General features: G+C 42.2%; 1 protein-coding gene across 1 annotated transcript in view; it reads left to right on the top strand.

Annotated features, from left to right (window-relative positions):
• SMG1 (SMG1 nonsense mediated mRNA decay associated PI3K related kinase) overlaps nt 1-18,176 on the top strand; it is a 69,848-nt gene that overhangs the window by 42,292 nt on the left and 9,380 nt on the right. The window contains exons 30-51 of the mRNA XM_080353624.1: nt 50-298; nt 602-886; nt 1,695-1,839; nt 2,768-2,906; nt 3,164-3,394; nt 3,480-3,657; nt 4,160-4,321; nt 4,655-4,872; nt 5,072-5,226; nt 6,076-6,298; nt 7,179-7,425; nt 8,029-8,258; nt 8,828-9,076; nt 9,468-9,606; nt 9,700-9,809; nt 11,328-11,546; nt 11,961-12,151; nt 12,746-12,918; nt 13,282-13,561; nt 14,287-14,559; nt 15,574-15,808; nt 17,877-18,103. Coding sequence (XP_080209750.1) covers nt 50-298; nt 602-886; nt 1,695-1,839; nt 2,768-2,906; nt 3,164-3,394; nt 3,480-3,657; nt 4,160-4,321; nt 4,655-4,872; nt 5,072-5,226; nt 6,076-6,298; nt 7,179-7,425; nt 8,029-8,258; nt 8,828-9,076; nt 9,468-9,606; nt 9,700-9,809; nt 11,328-11,546; nt 11,961-12,151; nt 12,746-12,918; nt 13,282-13,561; nt 14,287-14,559; nt 15,574-15,808; nt 17,877-18,103 — 4,558 coding nt within the window. The remainder of the gene's footprint in view (nt 1-49; nt 299-601; nt 887-1,694; nt 1,840-2,767; nt 2,907-3,163; nt 3,395-3,479; nt 3,658-4,159; nt 4,322-4,654; nt 4,873-5,071; nt 5,227-6,075; nt 6,299-7,178; nt 7,426-8,028; nt 8,259-8,827; nt 9,077-9,467; nt 9,607-9,699; nt 9,810-11,327; nt 11,547-11,960; nt 12,152-12,745; nt 12,919-13,281; nt 13,562-14,286; nt 14,560-15,573; nt 15,809-17,876; nt 18,104-18,176) is intronic.

The following is an 18,176-nucleotide window of genomic DNA, read 5'->3' as shown; positions in this document are numbered from 1 at the left end:
AATCACTGTTGAATAACTTTATTTAAGAATGTCTCACACTCTTCTTCAGAACCAACAGTCCCAATTAAAAGCCATCTGATGGAGCTGGGCTTAACAGCAGCGAAATTTGCCCGGAAGCGAGGAAATATCGCCCTGGCCACGCGGCTGCTCGCCCAGTGCAGCGAAGTTCAGCTGGGAAGAACCACCACTGCACAGGACTTAGTCCAGCACTTCAAAAAACTGTCTGCACCTGGTCAGATAGATGAAAAATGGGGTCCTGAACTTGACATTGAGAAAACAAAATTGTTGTACACAGCAGGTGAGGATTTGCTGATTATGTTGGAGCTACTTGGACTTCTTGTCCTTATAACCAGGCTAATTCTTGTCCTTATAACAAGGCTAATTCCCCTTTATGGGGCAGTATCATTAAGAATTGATTTAATCCTATTAACTGTTGTCTCAATCTGAAAGCGTTTTCACAAGTCTTTTTCTCCTTGTCATTTTTAACTTCAAAAGAGCATTTTCTTTGTAAAAATATGTTGTTACAAGCTGCGTATGCTGAATTTTGGAAGCGTTTTGAATGCAGTGAACACTCTACTGATACACTTTTCATGATGTGCAGGTCAGTCAACACATGCCATGGAAATGCTGAGTTCTTGTGCCATATCCTTCTGCAAATCTGCCAAAGCTGAATATGCAGTTGCTAAATCTATTCTCACGCTGGCAAAATGGATTCAAGCAGAATGGAAAGAGATTTCGGGACAGCTGAAACAAGTGTATAGAGCTCGGCAGCAGCAGAATCACACTGGTCTGTCTACCTTGTCTAAAAACATATATAATTTGATTGATCTGCCAGCTGTTAATACACTGGAAGAAGAATACCCTAGGATTGAAAGTGAATCTACAGGTAGAGGTGTTCTTCTTAATATTGATATTTCATATTTCTTTCACACGTTTCTGATTAGAGTGATCGTGGCCTGAACAAGAAACTGGAATGTGTTCATTTTATGAGGAGGGCATCAAATTTTGTCATAATTCTGTCTGCTTTCAGGTCCTATAACTGTTAGTTTGAATTAGATCTCTCAGACTGAGCATGGATGAGACTTATATTTTGAAAGCCCTGAGAAAGGTGAAAAGCACTAACCTTAGGTTTTCTTGTAATCTTTGATCTACACGTTCTTGCCACAAAACATACCTGAATTCCCAGTTTTTGGCAGACTTTTCTTCAAATGCAAAGTTCTTTCTTTGCTTAAGCATGGATTTCACAAATAACTTAATTCCTCTCTTGCAGAATCATAATTATTTTAGAGCTGCTAATGGATGTTAAGTAGTAGGGGCTTTTTGACTTGATGGTGATGAAAATAAATATATAGACAAATAAACACACAAACTGCCCTGGGTGGTTCCTAAGTCTGATTTCTGAAGTATCTTCCTCTTCTGGAGATCATGAGTTTCTTGCCTCAGCACCATCGTTTTGTGGAAGAGAAAATTGTGAAGTGTCGGCAATGGGTGTTAGTGAATGAAAAACTGGTCTTTGTTTTGCAGCCAGTGTCAGAACTGAAAAATAACTGCATGTTGGAAAACTTGACCCTTTTGGGTACTAACTTGACCAAAAAAAAAAAATTAGGTACTTAAAATATGTTGCTGTTATTTTGTATATTGAGGAAATGAGGTTTTACATGGTAACGCACACCGCTCTCTTTCTGCCATCACAGTAAATATCGGCGTTGGAGAACCAGACTTCATCCTGGGCCAGCTCTACCACTTGTCTTCAGTGCAGGCACCTGAGGTGGCCAAATCCTGGGCAGCCCTGGCTAGTTGGGCTTATAGATGGGGCCGGAAAGTAGTTGATAATGCCAGGTAAATTCATCTGAACATTTCCATTTGTATGGCACAACTATTTTTCTTTCTGAAGATAAACCCTAGCTTTGTATTTATCATTATTGTGTTTTGTGGTCGCAAGTCACATGTGAGCAGAGAACTGTGGATGTTCTCTTGGTTACTTGTCATCTCTAAGAAGAAGTAAGTTTAATTCTGAGTTAAAGGATGAAGATTTTTTTCCTTCAAGAAGTTGTATATGTTGAGGGTTTTGCTTACAGGGTGACAATAAGACCATGGCAGATGTGTTGTTAACCTCCTCCCCCCTTCCTCCTTTTTCCCCTCCCTCTCCCCCCTTCCCACTCAGCACAGGTGATCGGGAGGGAAAGAAGGACAGATAGGAGAGAGTGGTAACAATTAACAATGTTTTACTAATGCTACTAATAAGAATAGGGAAAATAATACAAAATATACAAAACCAATCTGGAAAGTCTCAGCAACTGCAGAGCCGGCACCCGAAGTCCTGGACTGGACTCTGCAGCCAACCGGAGCTGGATTCAGTCTGTCACTGGCCTCAGTTCACAGGGACGACTCGCAAGGTCCTCTCCTAATGTCGCCATAAGGAAAAGGGCCGAGATCCTCATGATCTCCCACTTTTGTATGAAGTATTCACGTGAATGGGATGTTATACACAGTTGGTCAGTTTCTTGGTCACCTGCTTCTCGTTGCCCCTCTCCCGAGATGTCCATCCATGCTGATCAATAACTTCACATTCCATTGCTAGGTTTACCAAAACATGTATCTGGTTCTCCACGAAAATGCAGCTCATATGAAGCTTTAGCTGACGGGCAAAGTCACTAAAAGAGAAACTTGTTTTTTAACAAAACCAGGACAATATTCAATGTTAACGTGTTCAGTAGCTCTACAAATACTAATATATTGAGGATCAATAATTCCTTACATGTTACAGTCAGGGAGAAGGCGTTCGACTGCTGCCCCGGGAAAAATCGGAGGTTCAGAACTTGCTTCCAGACAACATAGCAGAGGAAGATAAAGAGAAAATCTACGGGATCCTTGGGCAGGCAGTGTGTCGTCCAGCTGGGATTCAAGTAAGTGTGAGTTTGCTTGCTTAGAAACTGTTCAGCTTCAGCGTAAAACCTACTTTACTTGTGATTTGTATTAACTCTTGTAAATGTTTTGAAGTTAAGATCAGTGAGGTGGTAACATGTTCTGTTGACTGTGGTAATATGATGGAGTGGTGCGATTGCATGAATTCCCGAGACAGCAGCTGGATTAAGAGCTGATACTGCTTATGGAAATGGTCAGAAGACTTAATCAAATCTATTGTCTCCTTATTGGCATTTAGGATGAAGATATGACACTACAGATCACTGAAAACGAAGACAACGAGGAAGATGATATGGTGGACGTTATATGGCGTCAGTTATTAACAACTTGTCCCTGGCTTTCAGATCTTGATGAAAATGCAACAGAAGGGTTAATTAAAGTGTGGAGGAAAGTTGTAGACAGAATCTTCAGTCTCTATAAACTCTCCTGCAGTGCATATTTCACCTTCCTCAAACTCAACGCTGGTCAGGTCAGTGTTTGTGCTGATAAGGAAGCCAGTTACAAACTTCCTTAAATAATGACATGAACTTAGAGCAGAGTTTCTTTCTTTCAAGGTTCCACTTGATGAAGATGATCCCAGACTGCACTTAAGGAACACTTCTGAGCAAAGCACTGATGATGTGATTGTGATGGCAACTCTCAGGCTGTTACGATTGCTCGTGAAACATGCTGGAGAACTTCGCCAGTATCTGGAGCATGGGCTGGAAACTACCCCTACAGCTCCTTGGAGAGGTAAGGACATCTTATCTACTTGCTAAAATGAATTTTGATGCATTTCCCCTAAATATAACACAACTGGCTTCAGTCGCTCAGGGACTTTCCCACAAAAGGTTATTGAATTAAATGTGGAAGGTGGCAGCAGAGGAGCCCAACGATTGCCAAATTGTACTTTCTTTTGAAACATCCAGCTGTGCTGGCTTCATGAAATACTAATGTGCTTCTCCTTATTTTTAAAAAAGTTATATGACAGATACAATGCACAAAACTCATTTCTTAGAACTTGACTGGAGGATTTCTATATTGCATCTGATAATATCTGTAATTTGAATAGTAGAGGGAAATAAGCTGTTGCCTGTACTGTGAAAGACAGTTATTTAAAATAAGAAGTTTCTATTGGGGAAAATAGATGTTTATGTTCTCCTAATGCAAAACCAGCATACTTTTGAAAATAAAATTCTGTATCATTTGAAGTGCGTGGAAATGAACCGGCATATTTTCTTTCCTGTCTATGCAGGTATTATTCCCCAGCTTTTCTCCCGCCTGAATCATCCCGAAGTGTATGTTCGTCAGAGTATTTGCAACTTATTGTGTCGAGTGGCTCAAGATTCTCCTCACCTCATACTGTATCCTGCAATCGTGGGTACCATTTCACTCAGCAGTGAATCCCAGACTTCAGGTATGGAGGAAAAAATAAATGTTTAAGTACACTTCAGCTGATACATTTTTTTTTGTACTGGATAAGATGATACTGAGGGTGTTTGTGGGGGTTTTTTTCCAGTAACTGATACTTTATGTCTTAAAACCATTTTTATTATGGACCTCACTGATAACTTTCATTTGATATACCAGTTTGTCAAATAAGTTGTTTTGTTTTTTTCAATTTTATCATCGTATATTCGGCCAGTACTTAATATATTATGGAGACCTGGTGCTAAATGAAGTATTGAGTGATGTATCTTTCAAGGCCAGAACAGTGTAGATAATATTTCAACATCTGTTTTTAATGTAGGGAACAGGCTGCCTTCTGCTATCCCCACTTTGCTGGGTAATATTCAAGGAGAAGAACTGCTGGGTGGTGAATGTGATGGAGGGAGCCCCACAGCTTCTCAAGAAAGCAGTAAAGATGATACAAAAGTGGGGTTAAATGAAGACCAAGCAATGATGCAAGATTGTTACAGCAAAATTGTGGAGAAACTCTCTGCTGCAAATCCAACAATGGTATTGCAGGTAAATAATCCAAATGTGTGTTACTTGTGCTTTTATTTGAACCACAAACTATGTAATTTGTTTGTTTTGTGGAAGGCCTACTGAAAATTTGGTGCATCTTTTTTTGTTAGGCTGTTGTCTTGTATCAAATTAATCTTCAAGAATAAGTCTTAATACTAGTACTCCTAAAGGTAAATAAATGTTAATTTATTTGATCCAGGTTCAGATGCTGGTGGCTGAGTTGCGCAGAGTTACCGTTCTTTGGGATGAGCTTTGGTTGGGAGTCTTACTGCAGCAGCACATGTACGTCCTCAGAAGGATTCAACAACTGGAAGACGAAGTCAAGAGGGTCCAAAACAACAACACTTTACGGAAGTATGTCTCTTTTTTTTTAATAATTCAAGTGATGATTGTAACAAGTGTTTGTTCTTGAGGACAAACCAATCAGCGGTGTTGCTGCTCCTGAATTTGTGGTATCCTACCTGTTGCTTTGTAAGTCACTGACCGTATTTCAAGAACATTTTGATGCTATAGCTAGTACTCCAATCAAACGAGAAACAACCACAGGCTACCTGTGGCTCCATGTTGTGATTTCCTTAATGTGTTAGAACCCAATGTATATTAAGTCCTGGACTATGGGATCCTGTAGTTCTTCTTTCCAAAGTCTTTCTTACAAGTCAGCTGGAATGAGGACAAGTAGGTTGAAGAACGTAATTTATTTGGAGTTTACTGTAAACACTGATATTTGGAGTAAATGGAGTGTCTTAATCTGCTTTTGGTTTTCAGTGTTCAGCAAGTCTTTTCTCTCACACCTGCTTTCTCTTGTGATTGGGAGAAGAGCCGTGTCTGATTCGTGCTCTTCGCTTTCTTCATAGCGTGGTACACTTGGGAAGGACTAATTAGGAGCTCTTCTTTTAAAGGAAATAGTTGCTTAGGGTGGTTTGAGCTCTCTGAGCTTCTCCTCAGCGTTTCCAGTTAGCGAAGAGCCCGGTTCAAATGTTTTCGTTTAAAAACAAAACGACAAACCCCCAGAAAACAAGAGAGTATGATTTAGAGCAAGACGTGTACGATGTGGAATGAAATACTCTTCATGTGGCCATCCTCAAAGACCTCATTTGGACATATAACCGTTTTTGTGAATTCTTAGCACATTTAAAGTCTTTATCTCAATGCTATGCTTATGAAGCTTTATGGAATTAAGAGAAAATTTTGTTTGCTTAATAGAGAGGAGAAGATCGCAATCATGCGTGAGAAGCACACCGCTCTGATGAAGCCCATTGTCTTTGCTTTGGAGCACGTGCGGAGCATCACTGCGGCTCCTGCAGAAACTCCTCACGAGAAGTGGTTTCAGGACAACTATGGAGATGCCATTGAAAACGCACTAGAGAAACTTAAGAATCCTTTGAATCCTGCTAAACCTGGAAGCAGCTGGCTGCCTTTTAAAGAGGTCTGTACTTGCAGATTGTGCGTATAATACTTGTGACACTCTTGCATCTTCTGCTGTCTGAGATTCTGTCAGTTTTTGGGGCAGAGGGCTATAATTCTGTTAATATTGTCTTTCTGAAACTCCATGCCATTTGAGTTTAGTAGATTTAAATTCTGACAAGTTGGTACTCTGGTTATCTAAGCACAGACCTCAGGCTGTGTGGCAACCTTCAGATCTCAACCCTTCTCAGATACTCTCTGATTTTTCAGTTATGTGATCTTGTCTTATGGGTCTGAGGAGAAACAATATGTATTCACTTGGACAACCAGAGCCAACCTGTTGATTTTGAAAAGTCTTGATAGACAGGTCCTAGGTTTTACACACTAACAGACCTTTGGGTGTTTTTGTAGTTCCCATTCTGCTTTGCAGAACAGGTGATGATACTGATATGTAAACAAGAGAGTGCTGAATGCTGCTACTTTTAACCAAAGCTCAAATATTTATAAATGCAGGAGCAAACCTCCTGAGCACTTTGATATATTGTGACTTTGGTGCTTATCACCAGGTAGGGTATATTTGCTGCATAAAGGATGGGGGTTTAGGTTTTGTCATCTTCATGCTAAGCTATAAGTGGATTAGTAGGGTGGTGAAGATGAAAGGTAGGTTAAGAAAAATCTCTGTGCTTGACTACCATTAAGTTGGTTTGGGTGTTTGGTTTTGGTATTTGTTTTTTGGTTTGGGGTTTTTTTTGTTGTCGTGTTAATTGTTTGGGGTTTTTTTTTTGGTTTTGTGTGTGGGTTTTTGGTTGATTTTGGTTTGAGTTTTATTTGGTTTGTTTTTCTTTATAATGCTAGTTGTTAAGGTGAACCTCACCCTAAACCAGAACGTTTCTTTGGGATAGGTAATGCTAAGTTTGCAGCAAAGAGCACAGAAACGGGCTAGTTACCTTTTACGACTTGAAGAAATCAGCCCTTGGCTGGCTGCCATGCTCAACACAGAAATAGCTCTTCCTGGAGAAGTATCCACCAGAGACACGGTCACAATTCATAGCGTGGGCAGCACCATCACGATTCTGCCAACCAAAACCAAACCTAAAAAGCTGCTTTTCCTGGGTTCGGATGGGAAGAACTATCCCTACCTCTTCAAAGGTAAGAAATGGATATTTTCTCATCCAAGTTAGTGTCTCTTGTTACAAATCAGACCATATTAAAGTTGGGAAGACACATAGTTGCAACTTGAGCTTTCTCTGCTGCTTCATATGAGGAACATGGTGTTTGGTGCACCTGCTCCCTCTCCTCCCCATCTCTCACCCCACTGTACATTCTTGAGCAGTTTTATCTTGTGAACCTGTAGATCAGGAGCATTTCACATCCCTTTGTTAGACGGGTTGCATCAGAAACAGTGTTTCTGTTTGCGTACTGATGGAATTAGCTGGATGCGTTTTTCCAGAGGCCCAAGGTAACACCCAGAAGAGAACACGTGGGACTTCACGTCTTCCCCGAAAGGACAAGACCCATTTGTTAAGTTGGTAACTGTTGTGTGTACTGTTCACAGAGAACTGTTGGAAACTGGTGATTCTAGTGGGCAAATGCTGCGTGAAGGTTTAGGCTGAAGAGCTCATCCTTGATCTGCATAATTTTTAAAGCTATTCGTAGTCTGAAATTAATTCCAATTTCAAAAAACGCCGTTGTTTAGGGATTTTTTTTTTTTAATCCAGAAACTAAATTTGAAACAAAATAAATATGTCGCAGGTTTGGAAGACTTGCATCTAGATGAAAGAATCATGCAGTTCTTATCGATTGTGAACACAATGTTTGCTACTATTAACCGCCAAGAGACGCCGCGGTTCCACGCGCGGCACTACTCGGTGACACCGCTGGGGACGAGGTCGGGCCTGATCCAGTGGGTGGACGGAGCGACGCCGCTGTTCGGCCTGTACAAGCGGTGGCAACAGCGAGAAGCTGCTTTACAAGCACAAAAGGTGACAACTGTGTTTTATGCCAGCTGGGACAATACAGAAGGGAACCGTTTGTTCTGATTTGCTTTACAATTCTAAATCACGCAGTTGTAAGAGGATTGTGTTTTGTTTATAATGATGCAGAATGGAGCTGTGTTCATCTCTCTTGGGATTTCACTAGAAATTGGATGTATATATTTATTACAGTATGTAACAAATGCACTATTCTGGCATGATGATTGAAGAAGTATTTTTGCACAAAAAGAGTTAACCTTGCTTTAAATTATTGTAGTTGCACATCTCATTTTCTTTTCATTTTAAATATAGGTTTTAAACTTCCATGTTTGAAATTTACCTTGATAAGAGTAGAGTTAGGCCAAAAGTTTTGAGTTTATTGAGGCTTTCTTAACTATCAAATTTTGAAGGAGTTCTCTGAGCTGTAGAAGTGATTTTCAGAGGAGTAGATTTCATATTTCATTCTCACCAAACTGAAATTTTTGATGCTTTTCTATGGGAATGAGTAATAAATAATAATAGTAATAATAATAAATAATAAGTAAATAACAATAATCCACCATTTGTACCTCTTCTAGGCTCAGGATTCTTACCAGACTCCTCAGAATCCTGGAATAGTGCCTAGACCCAGTGAGCTTTACTACAGTAAGATCGGCCCCGCTCTCAAGGCGGTCGGGCTCAGCCTCGACGTGTCCCGGCGTGACTGGCCCTTGAATGTCATGAGGGCTGTTCTGGAAGAGCTGATGGAAGCAACTCCCCCAAATCTCCTGGCAAAGGAGCTCTGGTCATCGTGTACCACACCGGATGAGTGGTGGAGAGTTACACAGGTGAGTCATCGCAAATACATTTTTCCCTCTGAAAGGCTTGTTTTTAATGGGATGAGGGGAACCAAGTGGCTGGGATGTGTTCAAGCTATACTCCTAAATTAGATGAGCTGGCACTGCCAAAATCTCATGTAACAGGAAATGGTGGCAACTGTGCCATCTGGAAAAAAAAAAAGGTATATACCTGATAGCTCTACATTATTAAACTAGAATTATCAGCCTAAGACGTGAAAAACTCTTATATCATCAGACAACAAATAGAAAACAGCTTGGAATAAGTTGGTTTTGATTTGTCTTGCACTTACGTTTAAAGTAATGTTTCAAGATGGTAGTCAGTCCGATGTGTTGGCGGAGGATTCCCACCAATAATTTTTTCCTGAAACTCTCTTTAAAGTCGTATGCAAGATCCACTGCAGTTATGTCCATGGTTGGCTACATCATTGGTCTTGGAGACAGACATCTGGATAATGTTCTTATAGATATGACTACAGGAGAAGTTGTCCACATAGATTATAATGTTTGCTTTGAAAAAGGTAATTTAAAAAAATGCTATATGTTATTTAAATAAAAGGTTTATCTTCTTGGTAATTAAAAACAAACAAACAACTTAAATTTCTCTCTTAAAGGGAAAAGCCTTAGGGTACCGGAGAAGGTTCCGTTTCGGATGACGCACAATATTGAAACAGCACTAGGAGTGACGGGAGTAGAAGGGGTTTTCAGGCTTTCTTGTGAACAGGTGAGTAGGACACTGGCAGAAAACTGAGGGCTGTCACTTGCCAAACGCCACCTTAGAACTTCTCTATTAAATATTCTGCTGTTGATTTAGAAAGCCTTCACCTTATTTTAGATACATCTTATAGTAGGTATTTAAGAAATAGGAGAATGTTAAATGAATACATGTGCAAGTAGTGTTACAGCTACAGTTCAGTGGACTGTGAACTGGCTAAAGGGACAAAGCCAGAGAGTCGTGGTCAATGGGGCAGAGTCCAGTTGGGGCCTGTATCCAGTGCAGTGCCCCAGGGGGCAGTGCTGGGGCCGGTGTTATTCAATATATTCAGCAATGACTTGGATGAGGGAATAGAGTGACTGTCAGCAAGTGACTGTCATCCAGCTGGTAACACCAAGCTGGAGGGAATGGCTGACACTGGAAGCTGTGCTGCCATCAGAGACCTGGACAGGCTGGAGAGTTGGGCAGGGGAAAACTTAATGAAATAGAACAAGGACAAATGTGGAGTCTTGAATCTGTGCAGGAACAACCCCAGGTTCCAGTATAAGTCGGGGAATGACCTGTTAGAGAGCAGCGTAGGGGAAAGGGACCTGGGGGTCCTGGGGACAGCAGGGTGACCATGAGCCAGCACTGGGCCCTTGTGGCCAGGAAGCCAATGGTACCTGGGGTGGGTTAGAAGGGGGTGGTCAGTAGGTCAGAGAGGTTCTCCTGCCCCTCTGCTCTGCCCTGGGGAGACCACACCTGGAATCTTGTGTCCAGCTGTGGCCCCTCAGTTCCAGCAGGACAGGGAACTGCTGGAGAGAGTCCAGCGCAGCCACCAAGATGCTGAAGGGAGTGGAGCATCTCCCGTGTGAGGAAAGGCTGAGGGAGCTGGGGCTCTGGAGCTGGACAAGAGGACACTGAGGGGGGACTCATTCATGGGGATCAATATGGAAAGGGGCAGTGTCAGGAGGATGGAGCCAGGCTCTGCTGGTGACAACCAGTGACAGGACAAGGGGCAATGGATGCAAACTGGAACACAGGAGGTTCCACTGAAAGATGAGAAGAAACTTGTTGGGGGTGAGGGTGTCAGAGCCTGGCCCAGGCTGCCCAGGGGGGTTGTGGAGTCTCCTTCTGTGCAGACATTCCAACCCGCCTGGACACCTTCCTGTGTAACCTCATCTGGGTGTTCCTGCTCCATGGGGGGATTGCACTGGATGAGCTTTCCAGGACCCTTCCAACCCCTCACATTCTGGGATTCTGTGTTTCTGTGACTTGCAGCTCCAGATGTAAAGTGGTTTTCCCGGAGGCTTTTTTGGTGCAGTTTTGTTTACCTCCGTTCTTCAGGACTCGTCCTTTATAAACATGATAGATATATTTTTAAAAAGAAAAAAACTCTGAACAGAGGAGAGTTTTCTCCCTCAAGTATCTGTTGCTAGAGCATAAGTTAGGGATTTCTGTGCCTCCTCAAGTGCAGTATTTTGCGTTTAAAATGCCGCTTTTCTCCAAGGATGATGTAAGATGAGTCTGTTTAAAACTCGATGGCAGGTCCTTCACATCATGCGGCGTGGGAGAGAGACTTTGCTGACACTGCTGGAAGCTTTTGTGTACGACCCTCTGGTGGACTGGACAGCGGGAGGCGAAGCGGGGTTTGCTGGAGCTGTCTATGGCGGGGGCGGCCAGCAGGCCGAGAACAAGCAAAGCAAAAGAGAAATGGAAAGAGATATCACACGGAGTCTCTTTTCTTCAAGAGTGGCTGAGATCAAGGTGAGTTCGCTAAAATCGTTTGCTGTTTTATAACCAAAGCAGACCCTATGCTTTTATTTACATGCATTAGGGGTGGTGGAAGAGGTGATAATTTCTTAGAAATAGTTCACAAATTTTATTGAGCTAAATTGAGTTTGAGGGATGTGCTTGTATGGAACTTGCAAATATCTAGTTTTCATTTTCTGCATGCTTAATTCTAAAATGTTTTAATGTTTTGCCTTAATCTGAGCTAGAAGAATAAAAACAGATGTTTAGAGGGCAGTCTGAATAAACGACGTCTGTTGAGCTTTAGCACTTGTAGCACTGGAGGTAACCCTAGATGGACATCGGTGAAGGGTTCAGTGCTGCTGTATGTTACATCCTCTTAAATGTTCAATTAAGTCCCGTTCTACAATGTCTGTGTCTTGGTTCTAGGTCAACTGGTTTAAGAACAGAGACGAAATGCTTGCTGTGCTGCCAAAATTGGACAGTAGTTTAGAAGAGTATCTGAACCTGCAAGAACAGTTGACAGATGTAGAAAAGTTGCAAGGAAAACTACTGGAGGAGATCGAGTTTCTGGAGGGCGCAGAAGGAGCGGATCACCCCTCTCACACGCTTCAGCACAGGTAAGAGAAGCCAGGAATTCTGTCAGGAATCTTGCACATTGATAGAGTTGGTGGTTTAGTGGTGTACTTATGAGTTACATGTTAAAATGTGTATTTGAGAGAGATTAATAGCTGGTTAAAAGGTATTTGTATAGTAAGCAAGTCACTCCTTGTACAGAAGTGCTATCAAAACCGTTTTCCTACTAAATCTTATTTGTCCTGCACCTCGTACTCCATTGGTATCACCGGTGCTGTTCATGTTCCATGCGTGACTCACAAGGCAAGAGACTGTCCCATCAAATTAATCCGTGTAATGCAGCTGTGGATACATAGCACAGAATCTTTTCATCCAGGTTTCTAATTCTTTAAACTATTTTGTGACTTGATTTGAAATTGGTCAAGGATTCCAGAATTGCATGAATACGCACACACATTCGTTATTTTGTAGGAAAACAGAATTCATTATTAACACAATATTGTTTGAGTTGCATGCAATTAGTGAGAACATGATCATTTTCTGGTCAACAAGGTAGTTGTATTGTTCAATAAGGCTTTGTATTCAATATAGTGAAGTATATGTAGCACTTAGTTGATTCTGTGTCTTCAATGATTCAGGTATTCTGAGCACACTCAGTTGCAGTCTCAGCAGAGAGCGGTGCAGGAGGCCATCCAGGTGAAGCTGAACGAGTTTGAGCAGTGGATATCGCATTACCAAACGGCTTTCAGCAATTTAGAGGCAACGCAACTTGCAAGTCTCCTTCAAGAAATCAGCACACAAATGGACCTAGGTATAAATGCTATTTGTGGGGTTTTCAGTGGTTTGAAGGTAATTACAATTTAATATCAGGCGGCTTTATGAGTATCCTCTACCTTAAAGGCAGTGCCCTGTATATAATAAATGAAAAGGGCGATTTAGAGCACTTCAAGGCTTCTGTTCTAAGCTGCCTGAAGGAATGTCTGTCTTGTCCCAGCTCTGCATGAATTTGTTCTCTAACCTTGTGCTCAAAATTACCAGTATGAATTCTCAGTGCCTCCTTTATCACAGGTAAAAATGTTTTTGAGGGGATGTTAGCGCTCAGTACCTGTATGCTAGAAAATGTGTATGATTCAGAGATGAGCAAAGCTTAATTTTTCATCATCTTTCTTGAAAGGGCCCCCAAGTTACGTACCAGCAACAGCGTTTCTGCAGAATGCAGGCCAGGCACATCTCATCAGTCAGTGCGAGCAGCTGGAAGGCGAAGTCGGTGCGCTCCTGCAGCAGAGGAGATCCGTCTTACGGGGTTGTCTGGAGCAGTTGCACAACTACGCAACAGTAGCCCTGCAGTATCCCAAAGCCGTGTTCCAGAAGCACCGAATAGAGCAATGGAAAACCTGGATGGAAGAACTCATCCGCAACATGACCATAGAGCGCTGCCAGGAGATCTTCAGGAAGTAAGTTGACAGAATAATGGGTTGTTTGAAGAATTTCATTTTCAAGCTACTTCAGGATTTTAATTTTCCAATTAAAAGAAATACTTTTGCAAGGACCAAGACAAGATTAAGTTGTAATTCCAGAAGTGTAAAGAAAAAGATTAAAAACTGCTTTAAAAATCCTGTTCCAGAGTTTGACCCGTGTACTGTAAAAAGGAAACCAAGTATCATTGCCCTGTAGTGAACAAATGAAGATCCCTGTTTGTGGCTATAGGGTAGTGAGATTTTGGGGTTTTAGCAACTTCCAGTATTTAAAAATTACTTAAGTCCACTAAAGTTTGGTTTTTTTAGTTATTATTATAAAAGCAGATTTTCAAGCAAGTATTTTTTTGTTCTTTTTCCTCTAAAGTCAAGCTGTTTCAGCATTACTACTGCCTGGCTTACAGGGTCTAGATTGTATTTAAGAGTTTACACTTGAACATGTTTCCTTCCTATTTCTTGTCTTCTATTTATTGTTTGCCTCAAGGGCTACTGATTGTCTTCTGTCCTTGCAAATGGTTATGAAATATGGTGCATTCTTGGACTTCATGTGAGTGTGGTTGGCGTAGGCAGCAAGTGCTGTGGGATTCCAGAGGTGATTCGGGAACAGTTCAAATGGGGAGTTATTTTTCCTACCTGCAGAGCAGGATGCAATTTGCTAGATCTTGAGAAAGGGAGAGTTTTGTCTTTGAACTTTTGCTTTACAGGTATGAAATGCAATACGCTCCTCAACCACCCCCGAGTATGTGCCAGTTCATAACTGCTACAGAGATGACTCTCCAGCGCTACGCAGCAGATATCAATAACAGACTGATCAGGCAGGTGGAGCGTTTGAAACAGGAGGCAGTTACTGTACCTGTTTGCGAAGAGCAGCTGAAGGAAATTGAACGGTGCATAAAGGTTTTCCTCCACGAGAACGGAGAGGAGGGCTCGCTGAGCTTAGCCAGCGTGATCATCTCTGCTCTTTGTACGCTAACGAGGTGAGTTGCCTCTCAGGAAATTGGTTTGCATGTGCTTACGCTTGAGATGGCATTAAAGGGATGTTCAAGGGACATAATGATGTGGAGAATGCGAGAGCAGACAGGTTGTCCAACTGTCCCGTCCCACCAGGTGAGATTTGGGCTAACTGAACACTCTGTGCATTAACACAAAGTGATGACAGTCCCCTGAGAAGTTCAATTAAATAATGAATTCGCTAAAAACACTCAGCGGAATTACAGTGAACAGTGGCTTGACAAAAGTTTGTAACTTTATCATAAAAACTTTAGCAAGGCTTTTAACAACAAAATTCATGAGCTGTTACTCTTACGTACCCAGAATAAAGTTAGAAAGAGAGAGAGAGAGAGAGAGTGGAAAAGCAGAGATAGGTAAGATATCAGAAGAAAAAGTAAAATCTCAGCACTCCAGTGTTCTCTGTAGTTGTCTTGGTGGATGCAAAACTTCATTAATGCTGCGGAGCGCACACTCAAACACACACACAAAACAAAAACAGACTCCAAAGAGTCCCAAGTGAGGAAGTTTTATAACCCAGTCCCTTTGCACGTGAGACAGGAGAGGGACGGCTCATCTCCTCCCTCTTCTCGCTCTTCATGCTAATTAGGATCATTCCAGAAATTAGTTGGTGGTCAAGAAATTAGAGGGATGGTCCCAGCACTGACTAGAAGTGAGTTGGTTTGTGTATTCGTGGTAGCTGGTGGTTTGTGATTTCTCTTAGCGGTTCATTGTCTACTGGATGACCCATCTTGGTCATCTCAATTAACTGAGTCCTTGTTAGAAACAACGCTGTTAATTACCTTTATTTCCAAAATGTTCATTTGTTAAAAACCTTGAGGGGAAAATATAGTGTCTGCCTTCACAGCCACCTATGATTGTCTGCCCAAAGTTGCAAACCCCAGCTGTTTAAGGCATAAACACGCACCATTATTGAGTCCTTTGTTTCGCGAAGGGTAGGGGGTGCTTCGGGGCTGCCACACTGACTGTTGTAACTCGTCCAGGCGCAATCTGATGATGGAGGGTGCAGCATCTAGTGCTGGGGAGCAGCTGGTTGATCTGACCTCGAGAGATGGAGCCTGGTTCTTGGAGGAGCTCTGCAGCATGAGCGGGAACGTGACGTGCCTTGTGCAGCTGCTGAAGCAGTGTCACCTTGTACCCCAGGACCTGGACATTCCCAACCCGATCGAAGCGTCGGAAGCTGTTCACTTAGCTAATGGTGTATATATCTCACTTCAGGTGAGACTGGCTTTTATGTCACCTTTTCTTCCCTCATCCCCAACCTTCCAGGGTTTAGCTAAGCCATTCTTAAAAGCATCTTCCTTTAACAGCTAAATGTTTGCATATGATGCTGCCAAGAGCTTTGGTTTTTTTTTTATTGGACCTTAGTCTTGGTTCCCATATTTGGCTGAGCTGAACAGGCATTTACTGCTGCTGTTTACATTTTTATTGCTTGAAAGAAACCGTTTTGATCTATACACGACAAAGAGTAATATCTGCTGCCAAGTAACCATGAGAAAGTATCACAGAATTGACTGGGTTGGAAAAGACCTCAGAGCTCATCCAGTCCAACCCTTGGTCCAACTCCAGTTCATTCACTAGATCATGGCACTAAGTGCCATGTCCAATCTCAGTTTAAAAACCTCCAGGGCCGGTGAGTCCAGCACCTCCCTGGGCAGCCATTCCAATGCCTGACCACTCTCTGCACAGAATTGCTTTCTAATCTCCAGCCTCAATTTCCTCTGGCAGAGTTGAAGCCCATGGCCCCTTGTCCTATTGCTGATGCCTGGGAGAAGAGCCCAATCCCCACCTGGCTAGAACTGCCCTTCAGGTAGTTCTAGAGAGTGCTGAGCTCACCTCTGAGCCTCCTCTTCTCCAGACTAAACAAACCCAGCTCCCTCAGCCTCTCCCCATAGGGCTTGTGTTCAAGTCCCTTCCCCAGTCTTGTTGCTCTTCTCTGGACCCGCCCCAGCACTTCAATCTCTTTCCTGAGCTGAGGGGCCCAGAACTGAACACAATACTCCAGGTGTGGCCTCCCCAATGCAGAGCACAGGGGAAGGATCACTGCCCTTGGCCTGCTGACCACGCTGGTTTGGATACAGGACAGGATACCACTGGCCTTCTTGGCCACCTGGGCACACTGTTGGATCAGAAGTTAGGATCAGATTTATGGACACACCGCTTCGTGTCTTGCTTTCATTCTTCTATTCTGACAGTCCAGAATAACTTTCAAACTCTTTAATCTGTGCTTGTTCTGTTCTCTTCTCCTGTTAAACCTTACTTATTTTCACCTGAAACAAGCAGTTTGAAACAAATTCTGAAAACCTGTTTTACAGGCCCATATCTCAGAGACAGAGAAGGAGAAAAATATATTTATAATCTTGTGTTCTAAAAATGTTTTCACTTTAATAAAACAAAACCAAACATTAGCAGGAGCTCGACTGAAATATCTGCTGAAAACTGAGGTGGTTTATAAACTGTGGCTGGTGTGAAGCGCTTTTTGAGGGTTTTCGTTCCACTGCTTTCTATTTGAGAAAGGTTGTCCTGCCAACATGTGTGAGCACATTGAGATTTTCATCACTTTTTCTTTGCTCTTTGCTCTTCAAAGTATTAACACTTCAGAAATGTTTCAAAAATGGGCATGCAATTGAATTGCATTGCAGCCAAGATCTTTCACCTGCATGTGTTGTCCTCCCTGTGAGCTCCCGGGTGAGATGTGTATGAGCAGCCAAGATAACGAATGTTTTTGGTGTGTCTTGTCTCATTTTGGAGATCGAGCGCATTGGTTGGTTCTCTCTGTAGCTGCCTTTAGCCCTCTGATGCGTTCTGCTCGAGGAAAATTGCTTCATGCCGCTTAAGGTACCGTTTCTCTTACCCGCATCGATTTCGGTAGGACTCTCACAAAATAATGACCGTCTGGCAAGTTTTTAATTCTTTTCCTTTGCCAAGTCTGATTAGCAAATCATAAATACAGTGAAGAATGTAACTCATTTATAGTTACACAATGGAGAAGAAAAGCTACATAGTCAGATGAAATTGGTTGGCAAAGTGTGGTCTGTACCACTGATGCTCTGGGAGGTGCTGCTGCTGAGGCACTTTGACATTGTGCAAATGTCAAACCTCTGGGTTTGTACAGGGTTTAATGTCTTCCTGATTTCTTGAAATTAAAAAAAATACTAGGTTTTGACCCTTGGCTGACCACCATCATGTTACCATTGTGTGGTGTGATACTACATTGAGAAAGTTGTTTTGTGTGTAATACTTTCTGAGAGAGGAAAATTTATTATGTTTTCATCTTTCCCAACAGGAATTGAACTCAAACTTCCGACAGATCATTTTCCCAGAAGCGCTGAGGTGCTTAATGAAAGGAGAGTATACTTTGGAAAGTATGCTCCACGAATTGGATAATCTTATTGAGCAAACAACCGATGGGGTCCCTCTGCAAACACTGGTTGAATCTCTTCAAGCCTACTTGCGAAATGCTGCCATGGGGCTGGAGGAGGAAACACACACTCATTACATCGATGTCGCGAGGTAAATCGCCTATTGTGGTAGTTCAGATATGGGAGAATGAAGGCTGCAAAACATTAATTTGACTAAATTTTAT

The sequence above is a fragment of the Nesoenas mayeri genome, assembly GCF_963082525.1.
Source record: "Nesoenas mayeri genome assembly, chromosome: 15".
Classification (NCBI taxonomy): domain Eukaryota; kingdom Metazoa; phylum Chordata; class Aves; order Columbiformes; family Columbidae; genus Nesoenas; species Nesoenas mayeri.
The sequence above is the reverse complement of the archived record's forward strand: the minus strand, read 5'-3'. Positions and strand labels throughout refer to the sequence as shown.